Below are 22,407 nucleotides of genomic sequence, written 5' to 3'. Positions count from 1 at the left end.
TGCATTCCTTTTCAAACTTAAGTAAGCCTGACCATGGGCAAGTCATTTCAGCTCAGTTAGCCTGACTTAGCCTCAGTTTCTTCCTCTGTAAAATAAGCATAATATTTCTTAACTCAAGATTGTGATGATCAAATTAGATTAAATTATGTAAAAGTTCATTGCACACTTTAAAGTGCTAGGCAAATGTTAGCTGTCATAATTACTATTGTAATTAATTAAATATGACACATTCAGATACATGAAAACAGCTCTCATGATCCACCCTCTGGGTCTTCACCCACTTACCTATGACTAGGCATAATTGAGGCACCCTTCTGGTTTAAAATGGTTTCAAGGCCCTGCACTATTTTGGTTGATTTTCTGCATGTTTCTTCATGCATCTGGCATGGACTCCAGATGTGTTCTGATCAGGGCAGAGTCTAGTGGACTTTTTGAGAAAGCTGTCACCTTAGACCTGTTTTGGGGAACCTGTGGTATGTGTGCTGCAGGGGGCTGCTCCCCTCACCCTCTCCATGCCCTGGAGGACACATGACTGCCCCTCTGCCTAACAGCCCAGTGGGAGTGCTTCTTCCCTCCCCTGTCTCTAGGATAAGGGGGCTGGGGTAGGGCTGAGGGAATGCAGTTTGGGCACTCAATCTCTAAAAGGTTTGCCATCACTGCCCTAATCTATCAGCTGGCCTTATAAGGGATACCAAAAGTGCTCTCCTGAGAATATGGCCCAAGGGTATGAGAATTACAAGATAACTTTATCATTTTTACCTATATTCTTTTTTTAAAGGGGAATGGAAATAAAAATTACTAGTAATTACAATACTCAAAGTCCATTTAAATAAAAATCTCATTTTAACAGCAAGAGCTGTTACTGGGAACTTCAATTTCAAAACTTCTTTGGCACATGGTCTCAGCAGAGGTTTCTGTGAGACTAAATCAGCAACTTTGTTCATGTTCAAAAGAAGCAAAGCTCAGAATTATGTAAATGTTTTTTTGCTCTTTACAGAAAGCCTTCATTTGTGTTCAGCAGGTCATCTCTATCTCATAGGACATGATGTAATACAGTAATCATATGTAGGCAGGGCAGGAATTTATGATTTATCTTCATTTGGCATACAAGAAAACTGAGGGCGAGAGGTTGTGACTTTCTTTGAGCACTTCAATGTTCTTTTCACCATATCCTTGCAGGTTATGTGAATACTGTTTCTTGCGTAAGAGAAAATATGTGTTAATTAATAAGCATTAATTTAGTCTATTCACAATCACAGGTTTAGAGCTAATTGTGCCCTTATAAGTCAGGAGCTTTTATGTTTAGAAATATTGGTCTAACTCACCGATTATATTTCCAGTAACATTACCTAAATGTTCTGTCTGTGTTGCGTAGTTTCACTTAGGCTACAATTTCCCATTTTTGTCTACAGATAAAGAAAAGGATGAGTTAGATTCGATATAAATGCATTTCTCTCATTCCACAATTTTTCTAATGTAAATATATTGATAATGAGATACTGAGCAGATCACTTCCTCTCTCATTGCACTAATTTCCTGATTTGTAATAGGAAAAGGTATAATTAGATAATTTCTTTTTAACATTAACTCTTGGAGGCAGCTTGGCAGCTCACTGGATGGCAGCAGGCCTAGAATCTAGTTCCTAGATTCATGGATCTGGCCTCAGACACCTCCTCCCTATGTAACTCTGGGCAAGTCACTTATTTCTGATTGCCTATTTAAAACAAACAAACAAAAAAAAAAACCACCTAACATTTTTATCCCTTCAAGATTTTGATTTGTTTTTATTTGTTTGTTTTTAAGAAAGTCAGTTTATACTGGAAAGGACCTTAAACACAAAACAAAAACAAACCAACCAAAAAAAAAAACAACACATAGGTTTCTGGTCCTGGTAGCATTCATTTACCTGAGGAGGTCACTGACTTTCTCTGAGACACAATTTTCTCGGCTGTCTCAAATGTTGTTAACAAAAACTGTTAACAAAAACTGCACAGATATGTTGTAATGAAGTAATGGAGGTGAAAATGGCTGTATACACTAACTCAATTTAGGTTTGTGCCTGATCTTCCAGAAACATAGAATGTATGAAGCAGAGAAATGAACAAAGGTTACATGCAATAATAAGATCTTCTTGCACATGTATTTTCTTTTACTCTTTTAATCACCCCCACACACACACACACCTTCACTACATGCTTCTGGTGACTTCTAGAAGGAATGGTTCCTGTGAATTTCAAAGGGAAGGATTTATCAGAAACTAGTTTACTAATCTGGAATGATGTTAGTACATGCAGTTAATACTTTTTAAAAAGTAAATAAGTATTTCTTTTTTTGTGTGGCAACAGGGCATTTGTGGAGTTTTCTCGCAATCCAACAGAAAGATTTAAAACTCTTCCTGCTGTATATATGGCAATTAAGATGTCTCAGCTAAAAGTTCCACTTGAACTCAGTGTTCATGCTGGTGAAGAAATTGAAGGGAAGGTGCAAGGAGGCACAGTTACAAAGCTGAGGAATACAAGGTATTTCCAGAAAATGGTGGCAGGCAATGAAGCACTTTTCCTTTCTTCCAGCTTGTTCATTTTCTGATTTTACTTGTTGTGCAGTATAATGGATAGGGTATTCTATTTGAGAGACAGAGAGGATCTTAATTAGAATTCAAGATCTGTTACTTCTTTGGATTCCAATTTCCTTAACTGGTGGGGATTATATAAGATAATTTCTGAAGTCTCTTAGAGTTCCAAATCCTGTGTTCTGGTGTCATTTGAGGTTAACCCAATTTTTGGCCTTGAGCTCTTTAAACTTTCTTGAATGCATATGTAGAGCTCACAAAAGGGTTGTTTTTCAGGGGAAACCCTCAAATTTCTTTGAAGCCGCCTGATTTAAACTTACTTCTGAGTATTCATGATGTTTATCATGATGACCCAGTTGATCATGATTGTTTCCTTAACAAATGAGAAGACCGATTCTTTGTTGCTTCTTACTGTACAGTGAGAAAGCATTTTAACAAAGGTCATTATGATCTAGTGATAACTTTTAAGTCAGAAGGTCTAGGTTTGAATTCTGACTTAGTCTTTCCATTTGTAAAATGGGCATAATAATACAATAATACGTTGAACTACCTGGCTCATAGGGTTGTTGTGAAGAGAGCACTTTGAAAACCTCAGTTTCTCTCCCTCCAAAGTTCATTTCTTTTTTTTTTTTTTAAACAAGGTCACTCAACTGATAGATAATGAAAATGCTGCAGATATTATATCAGTTCTTATGGAACAGATCCAAAGAGGTAGATTGGACAAAAATATACAGTTAAATGGGTTTAGAACTGATTAGATGGCTAATCTAGGAGAATAGTCATTAATGGTTCAATATCAGAGTGGAAGGATATTGACAGAAGAATGCTCCCAGGGAACTGTTTGTCCTTGTGCTATTTAATGTATTCTCTAATGACTTGGGTAAAGGCATAAATAGTTATGAAATTTGTGAACGACACAGAGTCCTGAATACACTATACACTGAATAAGAGTCAAAATCTTGCCAGACTATAGCTTTTTGTGCTGCATCTAAACTGGATTTCAAAAGAGTTAAGCATAAATGCTTATCCAGAGGTGTGGTAGAGCTAGCTCTAACAAGCTATGAGACCCCAGTGTGTGCATTAATACCTCAGAAATGACATTATTGTTTTGTTCATTGTTAATAATACAAATTAAGCTTCAGTGTGAGCACTTTTTTTCCCTGGAGGGTTTGGTGTAGTATATTTTTATAAAAATCCAAGATTTTGAAATTTTTTGTTCAAGAAAGATCTTCAAGGAAGAAGCTTGCTAACTCCTAAATCCAGAGAATGAACTGTTGAAGAAAGATGCCAGAAAACCTACACTACTACATCAAGATCCAGAATGAACTTTGAGTGTGGTTGATTGAACTGAAGTCTGATTGAATATTTATTGTAAATGTACACTCTTATGCCAAAGTGGACTACCCCTGATTTGGCTTTTTGTCGATGCACTTAGCAAAACATTTATTTTGCTTTCTCTCTTTTCTATTCCTCTCTACCTAGTGTAATTTCATAGCTGGGATGTTTACAAAACCCATCTGAGAAACTAGTCTTCCTCGGGCCTCAGGGGGAATTTGTGAATTTTAAAAATTATTCCACCCTAATCAGACTGTACTTTAGAAGATCTGATTTAGCTATTTCCTGATCAGTAACAATGGAGATACTTGGAATAACAGAATCAGGTCTTGGGAAGTCCACATTTTCTCCAACCTCCTTAAGTTTAACAAGATTAGGAAGGTCTGCACCAAACCCAAAGATTAAGTATCTGAGAAAAAAGGCAACAGACATGTGCAGAAAAAGCAGACAGACTCCTGAGCTGTCCTAAGTCAAGCTAAGCCATCATTGATACAGATGAGACGCAGGAAAGTGACGTAAAACCATCTATATAAGGCACGTCACTTCCTCTCTCTGCTCTTTCTCTGGAGAGGCGACTCTGGCTGAGAGTGTGCTAGGCATTTTGACATCTTGAAGTATTGGTGGTGAGTTTTGCCCTTGAACTGATTCAGGTCCCAGCATCTTAGCTGAGTCCCTTTGGAGGTCAGGCTGATTCTTTCCTCTTTCACACTCAAAACCATACTTTCTAGATCTCCTAATCTTCCCGCCCGGTTCTAGCCCCTTCCTTCTTCTTAATCTCCTCCACTATGTCAATTAAATCACCATAAAATTTCCAGCTGAGTTTGGATGTTTCATTAGGATTTTATAAGTAAAATCCTTGGTGACCAAATATAATTATTACATTCAGTATCAACCATAATTTTAACTTTTACAGTAGTTAAACATCTACCAGTGCACTCTTATATTCTATAAAAGTTTCTTGAGATTAGCAGGAATGCAAGAAATTTAGTTATTATCAGACTTGAGGCTAATAATAATTACTAAAATTTAATAGTACTTTAAGGTTTGCAGAGTTTTTTTATATCCATGATCTCATTTGAACCTCATAATACCCTGGTCTTACTAAATTAAAAAAAATTGGCTCAAACCCTCCCCCCCCCCAAAAAAAAAACACTTTCCCAGTTACAGGATGGAGGACACATGATTAGGTCACAGAATGTCTTGAAATCTTGATAGACTGGAAGTTCAATACGAGTCAGCTGTGTGATGCATAGCCAGAAAACTAACAAGAGCTTGAGCTGAATTAAGGAAAGCATGGCTTCTAGGAATAAGGAAGAGATAACTTCCTGTCTTCTCAAACTGGTCATACCTAATCTGGAGGATGGTGTTTAATTCTGACTGCCATCTTATAAAGTGAATTGAAAAACTAGAGACCATCCAGAATGCCACAGCCAGGATACTGAATAGCTTTGAGTTTGTTGTATGAGATTCATTTAAATGAAATAAAAATGTTTAACAACAACAACAACAAAAGACTCAGGAGACACATTATAAATTGTGGTAAAAGAACAACTAAGTGACTCAGTGGATAGACACTGAGGCCTGTAAAATTTATGGTTGGACTGAATAATATTTTAGTTGGTCGCCAGGAATTTAAGTACTAAATCCCAAACGAATTACTAAAGTCAGAATGGATTTTATGGTAGTTTATTTTACAATAAAGAGGGAAGATATTAAGGAAGAGAGAAAGAGAATAAAAAGAGAGAGATAGCTGCTCTGGCCTCTTGAGCCAGGCAAGAGTTCAGAGGTCCCTGCCAAGGGAAAGGAGTCTCAAAATGATAGGCCTTTCCAGAGACTGGTGCCTCCAAAAAGGCCAAGGTAAAAAGGGAGTCAGCCTTGCAGTCACCATATGTCAGTTCAAAGGAACAGTGTCACCAGGAAACAGGTCCAGTCAGCACTTCTGAATGAACTCCAGCAGAAGTCTTTCTCACAGGAGGTTCCACTCCAAGTGAGAGTTCCAAGTTGAATTCCCAGAAGACCTGAGTTCAAGCCCTTGTCTCTTTCTCTTAAAGACCTTTTTTACTGTGGCACTTCCCTTAATCTTTACATCTACACATCACTTACTCTTTCACACATGGGTCACAGACCTCCCCCTCAATGTGTGAAATGGGTATTCTTACCTTTGTTTTTGTTAAATCCAAAAATGGGTAGATCTCCATACTTAACTTTTAAGGCAAATCTTCCCATTCAACTTTAAGCAGAGTGTTTACACTTTTGGAGATTAAATCTAAAAATAGACAGGGGATACAATTTAATCTTCACAATCTAGAAAGAGCTAAGTACCCTTTATTGTTACAATGGGGAGAGCTAGATCCAATCTTCACAGGCCTGAAGATAGGAGATCCTATGTTCAAATGTGTCCTCAGATATATTTTTTAGCTGTGTGACCCTGGACAAATTACTTAACCCCCATCGCCTAGCCTTTTCCACTCTTTCTATCTTGGAACTAATATACAGTATTGTTTCTAAGAGGGAAAGAAGAATTTTTTTGTTAAAGAAAAAAATACATAGATTATATAAAGGTGTGTTCAAGTTTTGAAAGTGCTATCTTATGGAAAACTAACAATAAGTTTGCAAAAAGACAAATTTAGGCTTGATTTCCAGAAAAACTACTAACAATTACAGCTGTAGAAGCTCATGGACTACTTTAAAAAGTGTGTTTTCCCTCCTTGGAGATTTTTGGGCAGAGATAATTACCACTTGTCAGGTATGTTAGAGTGGGAATTCCTTTTGAGTATAGGCTCATCTAGATGGCTGCTAAGGTCTCGTCCAATTTATCAATAAACCATGGTAAAATCTGGGAATAGAACTTTAGTGGAAGTTACATAACAAAATTGGAACTCTTAAAATTTAATCAAGATTGCAATGACTGTGATTTGGGGACCAGATATTTTAAGAGCTTTATGGTCTTAGTGTTCTGGGTACTTCCTCTACCCACACAGATCTCAAGATTCCTACATCTTCCCCATCCATTCACAGATAGACCCATAATCATTGAACTAGAGGATTTCTGTAGTTCTGTCAGTCAACTAACATTTATTAAGTGCAAACTACATTCCAAGTGCTGGGCATAAAGGGAGAAAGACAGTCTTTTTTCAAGACAGCCTTTTTTCTTAAAGAACATAATCTAAGGGGGCAGCTGGGTAGCTCAGTGGATTGAGAGCCAGGCCTAGATATGGGATGTCCTAGGTTCAAATCTGGCCTCAGACACTTCCTAGCTGTGTGACCCTGGGCAAGTCACTTGACCCCCATTGCCTAGACCTTACCACTCTTCTGCCTTGGAGCCAGTACACAGTATTGACTCCAAGGCGGAAGTTAAGGGTTTAAAAAAAAAAAAAAGAACATAGTCTAATAGATGAGACAATAGGCAAAAAAACTATACAAATAAGATATAAACTATCATTACGGGGAATTGGGAAAGAAATCTTGTGGGAAGCCTAGAGGTAGAAATGAGGAAGGAGAGTATTCCAGGTATAGGGGAGTGTCTCATGCAGGGAACAACAAGGTCAACATTACTGGGAACACAAGACATGAGGGAGATTTAAGGCCCATCAGACATTTCCTTAATTTTTAAAAACCTATCCAACCCCAATTTACTGTTTTTCAATAAATATGAAGTCTGTCATATTCTGGAGTTCTTATATATTTGGGATCACTGGATTCGAAGTACAAATCTGCTAACTGCCTCAGTTTTCCCTCATGTAAATAAAAAGATTGGGTTTGGAATATATAGTCACTAGAATCCCTTCAAACTCTAGATTTGGTGCTTTTTATGTATCAGAAGCATAATGATCATCATTAATAATTAGGTCTAATCATAGGACAATCACTTATTTTAAGAATAATCTTTATCTGAAATCTAATTGGTTTACACTGATTGAAGTGGACAATATTAGAAAAAGGAATAATCAGTAGAAATTTATTTTTCATTTTCAGAATTTCATTTCACAAGATAAAGATTTTACTCGTGTAGATTAAATTATGTATCTTATTTTTTTTTTCAAATTTTTGCAGATGGGTCTCTTGTTTTGATTGTTGAAAATAATTTATTTTTGTCTTGCGATTGTGCTCTGGAAGAAATTATTTAGATTTTTATGATTTTTCCTTGCCTATTTGACAAGGAAATTAAAATTTAAATAATATTTCAAATACTGTATTCTTTAGTAAATATTAAAGTATTTATATGAAATACTAAAGTAAATACTAAAAAAAATTAAAATGGTAGCACAGTTATCCCTTCCACCTCAAAGGATTAAAGATGCAGTATCCCTGCAATCTGGAAAATCTGTGTAAAATTTTTTGGCCCTCTCTTCCCATCAAAGTAGAAATCTGAATTTTTTATTTTTCTTTTATGAGTTGTTTACAGTAAAAGAAATTGTATATATTTATGCTATTAAAAGGTAAACTATATTCCACACAATTAAAACTAGTTCTAAACATATACCAATGAGCAATCAATGTTTTTCCAATTGTTTAGATCTAGTTTTAATTGTGTGATGAGCTAACATAATAAAACTGGCAATCCTACCCAAATTAATTTACTTATTTAGTACCATACCCATTGAACTACCAAAAAAACCTTTTTTACTGAATTAGAAAAAACTATAACAAAATTCATTTGGAAGAACAAAAGATCAAGGATATCCAGGGAAATCATGAAAAAAAAAGCGAAGGAAGGTGGCCTTGCAGTCCCAGATCTCAAACTATACTATAAAGCAGGGGTCATCAAAACAATATGGTACTGGCTGAGAGACAGAAAATACAATCAGTGAAATAGACTTGGGGTAAGTGACCTCAGCAAGACAGTCTATGATAAACCCTAAGATCCCAACTTTTGGGACCAAAATCCATTATTTGATAAAAACTGCTGGGAAAATTGGAAGACAGTATGGGAGAGATTAGGCTTGCATCAACATCTCAAACCCAACACCAAGATAAACTCGGATGGGTGAATGACTTGAATATAAAGAAGGAAACTCTAAGTAAATTAGGCGAACACAGAATAGTATACATGTCAGATCTTTGGGAAAGGAAAGATTTTAAAACCAAGCAAGAGCTAGAAAAAATCACAAAATGTAAAAAAAAAAATTTGATTACATGAAATTTAAAAGTTTGTATACAAACAAAACCAATGCAACCAAAATTAGAAGGGAAGCAACAAATTGGGAAACAAGCTTCATAACGAAAACCTCTGACAAAGGTCTAATTACTCAAATTTCTAAAGAGCTAAATCAAGTCGTTCTCTAATTAATAAATGGGCAAGGGACATGAATAGGTAGTTTTCAGATAAAGAAATCAATGCTATTAATAAGCACGTGAAAAAGTGTTCTTAAGTCTCTTATAATCAGAGAAATGCAAATCAAAGCAACTCTGAGGTATCACCTCACACCTAGCTGATTGGCTAACATGACAGCAAAGAAAAGTAATGAATGCTGGAGGGGATGTGGCAAAGTAGGGACACTAATTCATTGCTGGTGGAGTTGTGAATTGATCCAAGCATTCTGGAGGGCAATTTGGAACTATGCACAAAGGGCTTTAAAAGAATACCTAGACTTTGACCCAGACAACCCACTGCTGCATTTGTACCCCAAAGAGATAATAAGGAAAAAAAAACTTGTTCAAAAATATTTATTGCCACACTTTGTGGTGTCGAAAAATTAGAAAATGAGAGGGATGTCCATTGATTGGGGAATGGCTGAACAAATTGTAGTATCTGATGGTGATGGAATACTATTGTGCCTAAAGGAATAATGAACTGGAGGAATTCCATGGGAACTGGAACCACCTCCAGGAAGTGATGCAGAGTGAAAGGAGCAGAACCAGGAGAACTTTGTACACAGAGACTGATACACTGTGGTACAATCGAACAGAATGGGCTTCTCTACTAGCAGCAATGCAATGATAAAGAAGAATCCTGAGAGACTTATGAGAAAGAACGCTATCCACATCCAGAAAAAAAAAACTGTGGAAATAGAAATGCCAAAGAAAAACATAGAATCGATCATGTAATTCAATAGGGATGTGATTGGGGTTTTGATGTTAAAAGATCACTTTATTGCAAATAACATAGAAATAGGTTTTGAACAATGATACACATAACCCAGTGGAATTGCTTATTGGCTCCAAAAGGGGGGAGGGAAGGGAGTTGGGATCATGAATCGTGTAACCATGGAAAAATATTCTAAATTAAAAAAAAAAAGACAAAAATATCTCACCCCCAAAAGATAAACTGTATTGCTATTATAAAACACTATCCCTATTTTTAATTCCTTTTCTGAGTTTCTAAACTTTTTCTGTATTGTCTGTTGACCTTCATGTGTTGTCTGTGGCTTCCACAAAACTTCCCTCAAATTCCCATTTAATTTTTTTTTTATGCTGACTAGAAATACATCAAAATTACAGTGGGGAAAGTTGCAATGTGGAAATGATAACTATTAAATTTCAAAATTATGGGTGTAGATCATAATAATTTAAAGCATGTTGAGCTGTCTTGTGAAACATTAAAACAAATTGTATTTTTATTTAGAGTAAACGTTGACTTCCAGAAGCAGACAATTGATACCATGCAAATTTCATTAGATGCTCTAGAGCAGTCACAAGCCATCACTAGCCTACTCTTAACCATTGATGTCACTGAGGTATGAAGAATTTGACTGAAGAATATATAATTTCTCTTTAAATTGAATTGAATAAACTGTATTTGAAAAGTATATATTTTATTAGGAATTCTATAGATTATAGTTATATTTGTCAGTGATTGATAAGTAATGTAGGATTCTGTAATTTAATAATTTAAAGGATAATGTTATTTCATTGGTATAAATTCTTCCAAATATACAACTGCTTCATAAAAGAATAAATTTGTCTATGAAGCTGATAATTAGTTAAACTACTAGTTCACAGGCATTTTCACTTTTTATATTTGGGACTTTTAAAATATTGCTTTAGTTGGGATAATAAAAGAGAGTAATATGTGAAATTTTGTGATTTAAAACCCTATTTAACCCTTGGTTGGTATAAAAATCCTTTTCAAATTTCTTTTTTTTTTTAAGGTTGTAGAAGTTGGACACTTCTGGGGTTATAGGATTGATGAAAAGAATACAAATATTCTGAAAAAGCTAACAGTTGAAATAAACCAGCTGAAATTGGTACCTTTGCCAATTCGTCCATATCCTGATTTAGTTTGTCTGGCACCATTTGCTAATTTGAATAAAGAAACCTACTTTAGAGCTCAAATCCTATATGTTTCTGGAAATTCTGCTGAGGTATGTTATTCACTAATAGATCATCACCACAAGGTAAATGAAACAAGATTTTGTCATTGGAAAAAAGATTTTGTGGTAAATATAAAAGGCAAAAGTTAGTTGTAAAACAGTTAATGTTAATGATATTAGATTGGTAGTTCTTGGTGGCTCTCTTAAAAGAAGGTGCTCAGTATAGCATTCTGTAATATTTAGTCACTGAATTTCTATTGTCAGTAATGCAGTATTATTATCATACATTCTATTTTTGATCCTGAATTTAGTTTTTTAATGATTTTGTTTCTATCTACTCTTCTTTTTCTGATTCTTTATTGTCTAGGTCTTTTTTGTAGATTATGGTAATAGGTCTCATGTAAGCCTAGACCTTTTAATGGAAATCCCTTGCCATCTTCTAGAACTTCCATTTCAGGTAAGGAGTAAAGAGGGATGACTTCCTAACTTCCTTTTCTCACCCACAGTTAAAAAAAAAAAGATTTCAAATATGGTTTCATATGTCACTTATGTCAGGGGGGTAATATTTGATGGTCTCATCGAATTAACAAAGTTCATTTTCTAGTCTCCATTCTTCAGCTTAATTGTTATTTTTAAAGGCAAGGCAATGTTTTTTAATGTTCCTTGTTGTGATATCTGGAAAGCAAACAAAATATAAGTAGGCTTTTGATAAGGTAAATATCTAACACATGCTAGTGTATAACCTACTACAACATCCCCTTCTAATACTTAAGGGTGATTGAGGAAGCAATATTGTGTAATATCCGTGGAGTCAAAGGACTTGAGTTCAAATCCTGTACCTGACTCTTCTTGTCTGACTTCAGACAAGTCACCTTTTCTAAATCTCCATTTTCTCTGTGTGTGAAGAGATTAGAACAAATGACCTCTGAAGTCCCTTGAGCTCTGCTTTTATAATCCAATGATTCTTGAAGTTTATATATACCTGCTGGAATAGGCATGGGATTGGTGTGCAAGCTAGCTCTGCATTTTTTTTGCCTGCAGAGCATAAGTTCTTGTAGATTCTAACCTTATTGGAAAGGTTTATGGAGTACAAGCTTAATGACTGTCTTACCTGTCTTTCAAGGGTCTACCTTATTAATTAAAGAGAGGCTTACCACCAGAATGTTGGCTATAAGGTGATGGCTTGGACATGGGACACAGTTATTCAGGAAACTAAACCCTAGGGGTGGTGGGTTGTTATACACCTTAATAGGCTGTACCCACACCGATGAAATCTTGATTTTTTAAAGTTAAAGAAACATAATAATACATGCCAACCTAAATTCAGAACTGAAACTAGGTTAACTTAGCAGGTTCTTTCTATCTTTTTTTAATCCTTTACCTTCCATTTTGGAATGAGTACTGTGTTTTAGTTTCAAAGCAGAAGCATGGTAAGGGCCAGGCAATGGAGGTTAAATGACTTGCCCAGGGTCACACAGCCAGGAAGTGTCTGAGGACAGATTTGAACCCAGGACTTCCTTTTTCAAGGCCTGGTTCTCAGCCCATTGATCCACCTAGCTTCCCCCTATAGCAGTTCTTTTAGGCAGACGTTTTTATTTAGATTTGGACAGTCCATCAGTTACATTAAAAGCAAGGTTTCTTTGTTTGAGATAGTAGTAGTTGAGGTATTGCATATTTTAAACTTAAATCTTTATAGAGAAGAGAGAGAATTTTAATTTTTTTGGTATCCCTCTCCAGCACCAATATATAAGGTTTCAATAAATGTTTGATAAATAACTTTATAAAATGTGATTGCAGCTATATTTGTCTTATAGGCTCTGGAATTTAAGATTTGTAAGATGCGTCCTTCTGCAAAGTCTCTTGTATGTGGGGAACATTGGAGTTATGGAGCTAGCCAAAGGTTTGCTGCTTTAGTTAATGGCTGTGCTCTTATAGTGAAAGTTTATTCAGTTGTACACAGTGTTCTACATGTGGATGTGTATCGTTACTCTGGAATCAAAGAAGTAGTAAACATTCGAGATGTCCTAATCAAAGAGTGCTATGCTGAATTAGCAGAGGAGTCCTATGAATCAAAAGTAAGTATATTTTAGTAAGGAGCTTTTAAAAATCTGATTACATGGTATATAATTCATTCTAACTTCTGTGAGACTCTAATATCATCTAGAGCATGACAGCAAAGTTGGGTGGTAGGCAGAGTGTATCTTTGGTTTGATTCAAGTGGAAATGGAAAGCTGAAGATCCAATAATATTAAGACTTTCTGGGGGGAAGAAAGGGAGAAGGATTCCAAGACCTATGACATTGCATGACTATAAGAGAGATATTATATAGGAAACTCGTATCTCCAGTATTTCTCTGATCAACCAGTCTAAAGACTATCAAATAAAGAAAGTTAGATCAGTTTGGAATGCCCTTGTAGCTACTTAGTAAATTATGCTGGCTTTTTGGAATCACTTTTTCCTTTGAATATTTTCCCCATTTTTCTCAGGCACTAAAATCAAGCATATTGGCCCATAGGTTGCAAACTCTCTTTACCTTCTCTTTCTTGAAAATCAGGAAAACCCTCTACCCTTCTCCAGTCCTATGCTATTTCTCCTAGGTTCAATTAACTTTCTTTTAAGTTTCTAATCATATCTTTTGTTTTTATATCACCTTTCCCAATATATTTACCTTACCCTACCCATCAAGCCATCCCTCATAACAAATAATTTTTAAAAAGGGAAACATGTTGTAGCATAACTAATACATCAGTCCTCTCTGATGGCATATGCTGTTTTCTACATTCACAATAATATTCTCTTTCTACAAAGAAGAGAGAGAGGTGCATTTTTTCATTTTTTCTCCAAGGCTAGCTAGGTATGGTCATTATAATTACACAGCATTCGCTTTCTATTGTTTTCATGGTGTATATTGTTTTTCTAGTCTTGCATCAGTTCATATAAATTTTCCCATGCTTCTTTTTATACATTGTTTTTTATAGTAAGAAATTAATATTTCCTGTCATTCATGTATCACAGTTTATTTAGCCATTTCTGAGTGAATGGACATCCATTTCTTTGCTACCACAAAAGAATGCTGCTGTCAAATATATCTAAATATAAGGAATCTTCCTTTCTGTTTTTGACCTAAGATGTGTTCAAGATACTTCAAAGATCCTTAAGTATTGACTCAGCAGTCCTTTGATGCCCCAGATGTAGTTTATCAGAGCCTGATGACTCTTAACTCACCAAAAGTAGCTAGGTGCTTACTTACTACCTTTTTATTTATCTTTGGTATTAACTTCTTATCATTTCTTGTTCTGTTCTTTCCAGATCAAAGTTCCTTTCCCTTAGAAGAGAAGAAAGCTTCTTTAGCTCTATTTCATAATCCTTTACATATGTCATTATTGTAGTCTGTGTTGAGTAATGAGTGATCTAAATTCCTTCTTCACCTACAAAGCTTTTTCCTTATAGGGAAATAAAAGTTTTTCCATTGGCCAAAATACTGCACCAAAGCAAAGAGATCTGCTCTAGATGGATGGAGAATTGTGACTGTGTCTAACCCACGTAACAGTTCTTCCATGTTACGATGAAGGCATTTCTTTTCAACCCTTTCTATAGAAAGAGAAATGGACCCACTTGCCTTGCTGCATGTACTTGTCTTTTTTTTTTTTAATCCTTACCTTCTATCTTAGAATCAGCATTATGTATTGGTTCCAAGGCAGAAGAAAGGTAAGGACCAGCCACAATGGGGGTTCAGTGACTTGCCCAGAGTGACCCCACTAGAAAATGTCTGAAGCCAGATTTGAACCTAGGACTTTGCATCTCTAGTCCTGACTCTCAGTCTACTGAGCTACCCCCTGCCTGCCATATTTCTGTATTTATCTTGAAATTTCTGTCACCTCATTATCCATATTCTATCCCCTAACTGCAAATATTCCATTAGGCTCTTTCCTAGACGCTATTGTTCACTGTTGTTGTGACTATATCAGCTCGTATTGATTTGATGATCATCTTTATGTTGATGGCTCCTGAATCTATGTAACCTCTCTTTCTTAAATTCCATTCCTGTGTCTTTGACCTCATCATTTCTTCTTGGAGGGAGACGAAACTGCATTTTGTGCCTACATAGTTCCTTCGTACTAGTAGAAATACAAATAATTCACTACAAATTTATTGTTTCCTATTACACTTGTTGGAGATATGATTCTTCTCTCATTCTTGATAGTTGCCAGGAGAATTGCTAACTGCTGTTGGGTGTAATTTATAGTGGTTTGGTGCTTTTTTCTTGGTTGATGATCCCAACTAATGTAACTCTTGGAATGGTGATTTATATAACAGTGGGTCTGACACTTTTTTTCTAGCCTTCTTTCTTCATGTGTAAATGAGAGAGTAAACATTTACAGTCCCTTCAAACCCCCAGAATCCTGTGATCTGTGAAATGAAAAAGTCAGGAAGCCTGGATTATAAATCCTTGCCCTGAGATCCACGATCAAGCACTAGAAGTATCCTTTAGGCATCTTCTAATCCAGCCCTTCTTCTTATACATGAGAAAATGAACCAGAGAGGTGGAGTGATTTCTCCAATATTATTGAGTCTCCTGACTCAATAAGATGAAATTCAGTTTTGATAATGATTAGATTCCATGACCCTCTCTGAGCCTCTCAGTAATATTACTAATCTGTAAAATGGATATAATATTTTTACTTTGATCAGTTTGTAAACTTTATAAATGGTATATACATGTGAGTTTTTGTTTTCTTTCAGTTTTCCTGTTTATAAAATATGAGATAAATCTAAATCTTTCCCCCTCATTTTAAAAATTTTCAAGAATTAATGTTCACATATCTTGAAGCCATTTCTTAGATAGACGTTAAAGGGAAGGCATCATCCTTGCTTGTTGCAGCTGCTTTTTAGATCTTAATTCCTCTATGAATAATCTACCAATAATGATTAAAGCAACAAAACCTTTTATTAAAATGGGCTTATTTTATGTAACAGAGTAAGGTGTTGATGCATCTGAGGAAATCAGCATGGTTTAGGGTGCAAATATATATTAGTGATTTGCCAGTGAGGAAGTGTGGCCTTTTAGTGCTGTGATTTATGATATGAGGGAAGAAAACACTGCAAACTTGTTACCTCCATGATGGGCTCTTGCCAAGGTTCTCCAGTTTAATATGGATATGCTTGAGTTAATCTCACATAATTCAGGCTTCTGTGGAAATAAAATAGAGGAGTCAAAAATAATTTTCTTTTATATATCAGTTAAAAGATAAACTCTTCTTCTATTTAGCAAAGTAATGAAATGCTGAAGGAGTTCTTTTCCAAGTCAGTTGAAAATGGCGCCAGTGCAACTATACCACCATCGGCTCACAGTAAAGAGGATGAAAAGTTTCTGATCCGAATTTTGTTAGACAGCTTTTCTGCTAATAAACTTGGTGCCCCAAATTGTAAGGTAATTTTAGAAACTGTCTTCTACTATCCAAAAAAAATTACCACCCCATGTCTATAAGAATAAATTGCTACCTAGTGTTTGGAAAACTCTAAAATTCCATGGAAATTTACTTAATACCTATTCCTCCTTTCCCTAACCACCAAGCTGAAGTAATTTCGTCTTTCTCAAATTTTCCTTAAACACTTTAGATCTCTTCTTGCCTGTATTTCTTTCTTTCTTTCTTGTTACTGTACTTATGTCAATTTGTGTCCTTTCCTTCTTTCTATTAAGTTGAAAATTCCTTGATTTACATGAATTGTGCAGGTTTTTTCTTTTTGTATTTCCATGCATGCTAGTATAATGTATTTTTGTTGAATTAATTAAAGTTTCTTTTCAGAAAAGGTATGGTTTGCAAATCAGGCTTAATGAATAAACATTAGTGACCCACAACAGAAAATGTTTGTCTCTCTTTGACAAAGGAGGTCCTTAACCAGTAGATTGAGATCTACTAATAAAACTCAGCTCCTAACCTGGAGAATTTCTAGTCCGCTTGTTGCCATCCCTTTTTTGTTTCCTGGGATTTACAACAAGGAAGAAAATGGACTCAGCAGTTCTGCTTCTTTTTTGTTTGTTTTTTCTTTTCTATTTAAACTTATACCTTCTGTTTTAGAATCAACACTGTATGGGCAGAAGGAGGAGTAAGAACTGAGCAATTGAGGTTAAATGACTTGCCCAGGATCACACAGATAGGACATATCAGAGGTCACATTTGAATCCATTGACTTCCTATCTCTAGGTCTGGTTCTCTATTCTCTGTAACCCCCTGTCTCTAAGAAACCTCACATTTATATAATATTTCCACTAAAATAGAAAATTCACTGATTAATATTTTCTATAAAGCTTTAATAAGATGTTAGGAAATGTTGGTCAAGGATTATCTGAGAAAAAAATCTACATTGAAGAAATCAGTTATATTTCCCTAAAATGCCCATTTAGAAACACTTTTACTTAGGCTGGAAGAAGCATATAATGTATTAGAGGGTAAAAAAAATAATAACTCAGCAAACTTGATTATTTTCTCAAAAAAAAAGGCAAAAATAAAACAATGTTTTATTCATTGTCTCATTACAATTTAAGTCTTTATTAGTTAAAAGTTCAAAATATAATTGTACTGATGGAGGGTATAAAAGAGTAACTTTCTATATTGATATTCTATTGTTTTTTATTGCATGTGAAGGTATTACTTCATGGTCCTTTTAATCCATATGAGCTCAAGTGTCACAGTATGACTCGAATATCCAAGTTCAGGTATGATAAAATTAAATCTTTTGAGTGACTTTTTCTTCTTTTCTTCCTAATGTGTTCATCATTCCTTTATTTTTTAATTTGTAAATTTTGTTTAAACCACATAAAACCCCGTCTAATGAGGGGGAGGGAGCATTTAGGTGGCTCAATCTTAAATTGTTGTAGGAGGGGTAGGTTGGAGAGTTGTGGGTGTAGCTAATTTTTCTTTATGTCCTTAACAGCTATCAAAGAAAACCTAAAAGAAACATTTCCATATACAAAGTAAAACACAAAATAGGATTATATATGAAAATGAATTTTTTTCATACTACTTAAGACACATAATAAAAACTCCTGTTTAACTAGACTTCCTTCTAAATTGCCTTCTGTGTATTCCTTTATGCTCTTTTAAAAAATATTTCAGTGACTTTCATCTTAATTTTGAGGATGGGGGTAGGAGGATATTGCTTTCTCTACTTCCTTTGTTTTCCCCTCTGTGACAAAAAATGTAGTCAAATCAAATCCACATATATATTATTAATTAGACTATCTGAAACTCATGACTCTCACCCCCCCAAAAAAAGCATGGATATTACATTGGAAGAAATTACAAGTGAACATTTCCCAAGTATATTAAAAATCAAAATCCAAAAGGTAAAAAACAAAATTGGCAAAATTGAGCACTAATGCATTGTTGGTGGAGTTGTGAACTCATCCATCCAACCATTCTGGAGAGCAATTTGGAATTATGCCCAAAAGACTATAAAAGAATGCATACGTTTTTATTGAATGATAATACATAATACCCAGTGGAATTGCTTGTCAACTCTGGGAGGGAGAAGGGAAGAGGGGAGGGAGAGACATGTATGTAACCTTGGAAAAATACTTAAAAACAAATAAATTTTTTTAAAAAATTAACTACCTTGGAAATATTTTTTTTAATGCATACCTTTTGATCCAGTAATAACATTACTGGGTCTGTATCCCAAAGAGAGGGAAAAAAGTTGGAAAAGATCTTATTTGAATAAAAATATTTATAGCTGTTCTTTTTATGGTGACAAAAAAATTGGAAACTAAAAGGATGTCCATCAGTTGGGGAGTGACTAAACTATTGTTCACTATTGTGCTAAAAGGAATGATGAACAAGATGATTTCAGAAAGAACTGGAAAGACCTACCTGAATTGATGCAGAGTGAAATGAGCAGAACAAGGAACATATTGTATACAGTAACAGCAATATGGTGGAATGATCAAATGTGATAGATTTAGCAGCTACTCAGCAATACAATGATCCAGGACTGTGCTGAGGGACTTAGGAAAAAGAATGCTCCATAGAAAGAACTATTGGAGTAGAAGTGCAGAGGAAAACATATTATTTGTCACTTGTTTATTTGACTATATTCTGGGGGATTCTGGTTTAATATAATTATTCACTTACAAATATGAACATATTTTGCATGATAAAAACATATAACCCAGGTTGAATTGCTTGTCAGCTCTGGGAGGGGGAAGGGAAGAAGGAAGGGAGATAACATAGGATCATATAACTTTGGAAAACTTTTGTGGAAATTTGTTATTAAAAAAAATTATTTTTTTAAAAAAATTTTTTAAAAAGGGAAAAAAAAGCACTTTCCAGAAAAAGAACTGTTTTGGAGTCCTATGGATGTGGATCAAAGCATTCTGTCTTTCACATCAGTGTATTTACTGTGCTCTCATGAAGACCAATATGGAAGTGTATTTTGCATGATAATACATGTATGACCCAAATCAAATTGCTTACCATCTCTGAGTGGGGGGAGAGAAGGAAGAGAGGGAGTTGGTTTGGGTTTTATAACTTTGGAAAACATGTTGGAAATTATTATTATGTGTAATTGGGAAAATAAAATGTCTTTGAATTGGAAAAAAAAATCTTCAAAAGTTTTAAATCCCCAGGAAATATAGCTGAAATTCAGAACTTCGGTAGGCATTCAGAAGGAAAAAATTCATATACGTTTTGGGGCAGGACCATGCCCAGTCTTTTGCTATGTTTCCTTCTACTTCTTTAGTCCATCATGTCTCTTTCAGGAAGTGGGAACATGCTTCCTCATAGGTCCTCCCAACACATTTATCAGAGTTCTTCAGTCTTCATTTTTTCCTTATCCTTCTTACTTACCTCAGCCATTTCAAGATTTGTGAGCTTGATTAGGGCAAACCATGAACTTGATATTTGAGCCCATTACCTATGTAAAAGATAAGAGACATTTCCTCTACCTTCTGTATTAATGTGAACACGGAAGAGGATATCATGAAGAAACAATTCTTAGGAATACTGTTGTTCCAAACACACTTCTTTCATGTCTCTGCCACTTCCAGACCCTATTCCTTTCTTGTTTAAAGCCAATATATGCATTTCCATTTATACCAGCCTCTTCCAGTTCTTACTGTTGACATCATTTGACATCACTGTTAAAACTTTCCTGATGTCTTCATTATATCATATCTACTCTCCATACCTTATTCCTATTTCTCTCTAATATAATCCCTCTTCACCCTTGACTTGGACCTTTTACATTTTGAAAGTTGTTTTTCTTTACAAGTTTTTGTAGTATAAATTATTCTCTTATTGCTTTTATTTCATTCTACATTAGTTCCTGTTTCCCAGGAGTCTCTGAAATCTTCCCTTTGTCATTTCTTGCCAGCAATGTAATTCTAGCCAGTCCAATATTACTCATTACATTCCTATATCACACTTTGGCCATTCAGCCATCCTCTAATAATGTACACCCCTTTAGTTTCTAGTTCTTCACTTTTGTTTTTTTCCCCTTAAATTTCCCTTTTGGGATCAGTACATAAATTTTTCTTGTGATTATTCCCTTTCTAATACTACCTTCCCCTTTATCTCCCTACAACCCCCCATCCCCTTTGCTCCTCCTACTGGTAATGTTTATCCCAACTTATTTCTTCCATTTGATTTTGAGAGCCTCAATGTGCCTATTTTTGTATATTTCCAGCACTAAGCATAGTACTATAGCATATAGGGGAAATTTAGTAAATGTTTATTGACAGACTCCAACAATGTGTGCTTGCTTTCAGTCTTCTTGATGCCTGGTTCAGATAAAAGTGAGATTTATTGATACTTTCTCTCTTCTAAGATGATCCACTTCCTTTTCTTTTTTCCTTTCTACCCTAGCATATTTCCCCCACTGTGGAATGACACTCAGTTTTTCAAGATAAATTATTTTTGGTTGTAAACCTTTATCTTTTGCCTTTTGGAATATTATATCCTAGAATCTACCTCTCTTGCATGGGAGAAACTGTTCCTTGCTTATCCTTTGGTATCTGAATTTTTTCTTTCTTGATGCTTAATATATTTTTTTTCATCAGCACATAAACTTTTGATTTTGGCTGCAACTTAGAAATTTTAAACATTTGTGGCTTTTTTCCCTTAGAGGTGATTAATGAATTCTGTTTTTATCTTTTTGCACTCTGGTTTTAATAGGCTTGGGAAAATGTTCACCTATGATTTCTTCATTATAATATACATGCTTTTTGGAGGGGTGGGGAGTCATGGGTTTTCAGGTAGTCTAATTATTAAATTATTTCTTGAGCTATTTTCTAGTTCACTTGTTTTTGACAACCAATGTCTTACAAATATAAAGTTTCTTATTTTTTTCCATCTTTTAATTTTGCTTGAGTATTTTTATTGTCTTATGTAGTAATTTATTTCTGTTTGATGCAATCAAATTTTCAAGGTATGTTCATTTCCTAGCTAAATTTTAGTTTTCATTTTCAAGTCTGTTTCCATTTCTTTACATTTATTCTCTTGCTTTTTTCCTTTAAAGCTTTAATTTAATTTATCTTTTTAATTTCTTCTAGGTATTCATGTAATCCATGTGATGATGAATCTATCTTTTTCTCTATAAGTCTATGCTTGCAGCTCTTATAGTTTTTTCTTATCCTAGGTTGGATTTTTTTTTTGGTGTTTAGAAATATATTATTATTCTTTATAGTGGTCTTTATTTTATCTATTTGATCGTCTTTTCAGCCTTAGTTCTTGAATTGAGACTTTATGCTGGGGCCATATTCTGCCCTTTCTGGGTATGGTAATCATCCCTAGATTACTGTGCTGAAGCCTACCTCCTGGTTTAGGCACTCCTGGATCTTTGAGGCTCAGAACACTAGACCTTCAGGGACCTCCAGGATACTTCAGGATAGAATTTTGGAGACCTGGGCCTAGGATTGCTACCTCAATTATCAAAGCCTGAAGAGGCCTTAATTTCTTCTAATTCATTAATATTCTATCACATATATATATGCCATAATTTGGTCAGTCATTCCCAGTTGATTCCCATCAGTTTCCACTTCTTTTCCCCCATAAAACAAACTAAGGTATACATGCACACTCCCACACACACACTTACTTGCAGGTTCCTGAAGACCTTGGCTTTCCTTGGGGTATAAGATAAGTAATGGTATTATTAGGCCAAAGGGGATTTACACAATATTATATCTTTTGAGGCATAATTCTAAATTGCTTTTCCCTTTTAACTATTTAACTATTTTTAACTATTTAACTT

At 34.9% G+C, this 22,407-nt stretch overlaps 1 protein-coding gene across 1 annotated transcript in view; it reads left to right on the top strand.

Annotated features, from left to right (window-relative positions):
* The window catches only part of TDRD9 (tudor domain containing 9), a 236,276-nt gene that overhangs the window by 194,632 nt on the left and 19,237 nt on the right, over positions 1-22,407 (top strand). The window contains exons 24-30 of the mRNA XM_007473479.3: positions 2,346-2,519; positions 10,470-10,581; positions 10,996-11,208; positions 11,525-11,614; positions 12,972-13,232; positions 16,427-16,588; positions 17,805-17,875. Coding sequence (XP_007473541.2) covers positions 2,346-2,519; positions 10,470-10,581; positions 10,996-11,208; positions 11,525-11,614; positions 12,972-13,232; positions 16,427-16,588; positions 17,805-17,875 — 1,083 coding nt within the window. The remainder of the gene's footprint in view (positions 1-2,345; positions 2,520-10,469; positions 10,582-10,995; positions 11,209-11,524; positions 11,615-12,971; positions 13,233-16,426; positions 16,589-17,804; positions 17,876-22,407) is intronic.

This window comes from Monodelphis domestica, chromosome 1, assembly GCF_027887165.1.
Source record: "Monodelphis domestica isolate mMonDom1 chromosome 1, mMonDom1.pri, whole genome shotgun sequence".
NCBI lineage: Eukaryota > Metazoa > Chordata > Mammalia > Didelphimorphia > Didelphidae > Monodelphis > Monodelphis domestica.
Note: the sequence above shows the minus strand (reverse complement) of the source record. Positions and strands in the feature narration are given on the sequence as shown.